Consider the following 2,693-nt stretch of genomic DNA (forward strand, 5'->3'; position numbering starts at 1 on the left):
ATTTCAGATAAAATAATTATATCGGGAAAAGTATTTCTCTGTTCAATTTCAAGTATAAAAAGATCAAAGTTTTTACGAAGGCTTCTTATGTTTTGATGGATTATTTTTACAGAATGTTGATTAGTCATAATTAAAGATTTTATGTTTATATTTACTTAATACTGAATACAAAATAACTAGTATACTTTTTATTCAAAGTTGACCTACATAATATAATAATAAAATAAAAAAATAACACTTAATGTATTAACATACAAAAGAAATAGATACTGGTACTGAGTTTAACCTTCATACATAAGCTATTTATTTACATTTACCTTTGGCAGGTCAGCCTGGCAAGTTACATGAATAACTTTAGAAGTCTCCTCTTTTCGTAAAAAGATCCTTCCATCCCGCACCCAAACGAACTGATAATTGTTCTCACGCTTAAACTTCCGTGCCTCTGCCATGAGCTTCCTCTTCATCGGTGTCAGGGACTCGTTGATATAGACCGGCTTGTCCATTTCCAGGTTCATGTGCCGCGTCGAGAAGTTACTTTTGACACGTCTTTTTCTTAGCAGCTCTTCTTTATCTAGTCGGCTTACAAACTTCAGCACTATTCCAGGCGGAGGACTGTTGGGCTCAGATCTTTTTCCCAGACGATGGCAGGCATCAATCATTGTATTGGATATATTGAAGTCCAACGCTTTTCCCACCTCCTTTACGACAGACACCACGTCTTCATTTTTTTCCTGTGGGATACCATGGATTTCAACAGTGTTCCTTCTTGAATACTGCTCCTGCTCCTCGATGCGTGCTTCCAGAGAACTGATTTTCTCCCTGAGTATTTTATTCTCATTTACTAGGCCATCAACTATTGCGAGGCATTTTTCCACTTCCTCAGTTTGTATCTTGACGGCTTCGGTACTCTCGTCGATTTTACTGTAGAGTGTTTCATACGACTTATTGAAGTTTTTCTCCATTTCTTTTTGGCTTTCTGCCACTTCAATAATCTTCTTCATAACGTCTTCTATGGTGAGTTTCCCCTCCGTTGCTTGAGACTCGAACCTCATACTCTTTCGCCGTTCTGAAGCACAAGGTTGGCATCTCCACACTAGGTTATCCGCTGTCACACACTCTACATCAGCCTTGCTCATTTTTAGACAACTTGCGTGAAAATCCTTAACACAGTCTTTGCACGACAACCTTATCTGCTTAACCGTAATTGTTTTCAGGCACATCCCACACATAGACATTTTAAAAAATTTAATTATGTGGCAGTCACCAAAATAAAACTCTCCAAAAACCAATAGTATTAACACAGCGCGGCAGGTTGACAATTGATTCACTCGCGAATTTAAGACTCCCAAGAGAGACGTGAGCTCTTATCAGACACAACCTTCCTCAACGAGCGCTGACTCATTACTGAATATTACTGACTCATTACTGAAAAATACGTGTAACGTTAATTTTGGTAACTCCATGGATGTCCAGGTGCGGTATATCAATAACCGCAAATATCGAGAGATTGATGTTAAGGGGTGGATTGCATTCCGGAGGATGACTGTTGTTTTGAGCGGATCTTCCATAGTATTGAAAGCTGTTTTAGCCATAAAATTTAGGAAGTATTTTCCTCTACATGCTCAGAGTGGAGAGGCTGAAACAGAGATATCTTCCTTTTATTCCTTTGTGGCATGCGTGATATACTGAGTACGCTCTACCCCCCCCCCCTCAGACAATGACAGAGGCGCCCCTACTACCAACCTTCCCATTCTGAAAATTCTATTACTCCTGAGGCAAGCGCAATGGTTCTTTTAGGACTAAGTTCAATCAGAGGTTTTCTGATCTTCTTGTGGTAGGTGGATTGTTTAATATTTAAATAACAAATTCTGCTTAAAATACAATTTTCTTTAAATGTATGTACATGCTTTTACAATTTTCTATAGCTTTTGCTTCTAGTAAATAACGAATTTTTGGAAATTAAAACATAGTATTGTTACACAATAAAATAAACTTTTTATTTAGAAATAAAAAATCTTACTATTATTTATATTCCTATATAATGAGTAACCTTCAATATATTTTAGTTTGGAGATGGCTCAGACACATTGATTTCACTGTAATAATATATTAATTAATTAATCCTCTCACAATAGAAATTGTTAAAAATATTGAGCTCAACGTTTCTTTTAACATATTCTGTCCCCATTGTACATATGTGTAAGATTTTCTTATCAGATTTTAATTACGAAATGAATGCATTCTAGACTAATTTACTGGACCGTCCACAGAAACTTACAAAATTATAGGTAAACCGCTAACAAAAAAAAAACCTTGGTTGATTTGAGTTCACGCAGGGTGGGGTAAATATCCCTCCGCCGCCCCTCCAAACATCCCCACCACTGCTCGGCGCTCACTCTATTTCAATCTAATAAAATCAGCTGACTAATCCGGCTCAGTCGGTATCGTTCACTGCTGCAACCCGTTCAGTTGAACCGGTCAGTACAGAGTTACTAAGCCTTCCCGCTAGAGCGTGTTTTACCGGTCATCGTGTTGACTGAACAAAATGAACGAATGAACGACTGGATGTAATGACCAAGTGAATGAAAGGACCTGCTTGCAAAAATGTGTTCGGATAGAGGAAGAAACAACATATTTTACAGTGAATGGATAGATATATAACAATAAATGTATTGTTTCAGGAATCTAGTGAA

General features: G+C 37.4%; 1 protein-coding gene across 1 annotated transcript; it reads right to left on the reverse strand.

The window, feature by feature from the left end:
- Positions 1-317: 317 nt before the first annotated feature.
- On the reverse strand, positions 318-1,136 carry LOC124371822 (the record flags this gene model as incomplete). Its single annotated transcript, XM_046830178.1, has 1 exon — positions 318-1,136. A coding segment is annotated over exon 1 (819 nt), but the record flags the coding sequence as incomplete, so codon positions are not given.
- Positions 1,137-2,693: the final 1,557 nt, after the last annotated feature.

The sequence above is a fragment of the Homalodisca vitripennis genome, unplaced genomic scaffold (genome assembly GCF_021130785.1).
Source record: "Homalodisca vitripennis isolate AUS2020 unplaced genomic scaffold, UT_GWSS_2.1 ScUCBcl_2077;HRSCAF=6467, whole genome shotgun sequence".
NCBI lineage: Eukaryota > Metazoa > Arthropoda > Insecta > Hemiptera > Cicadellidae > Homalodisca > Homalodisca vitripennis.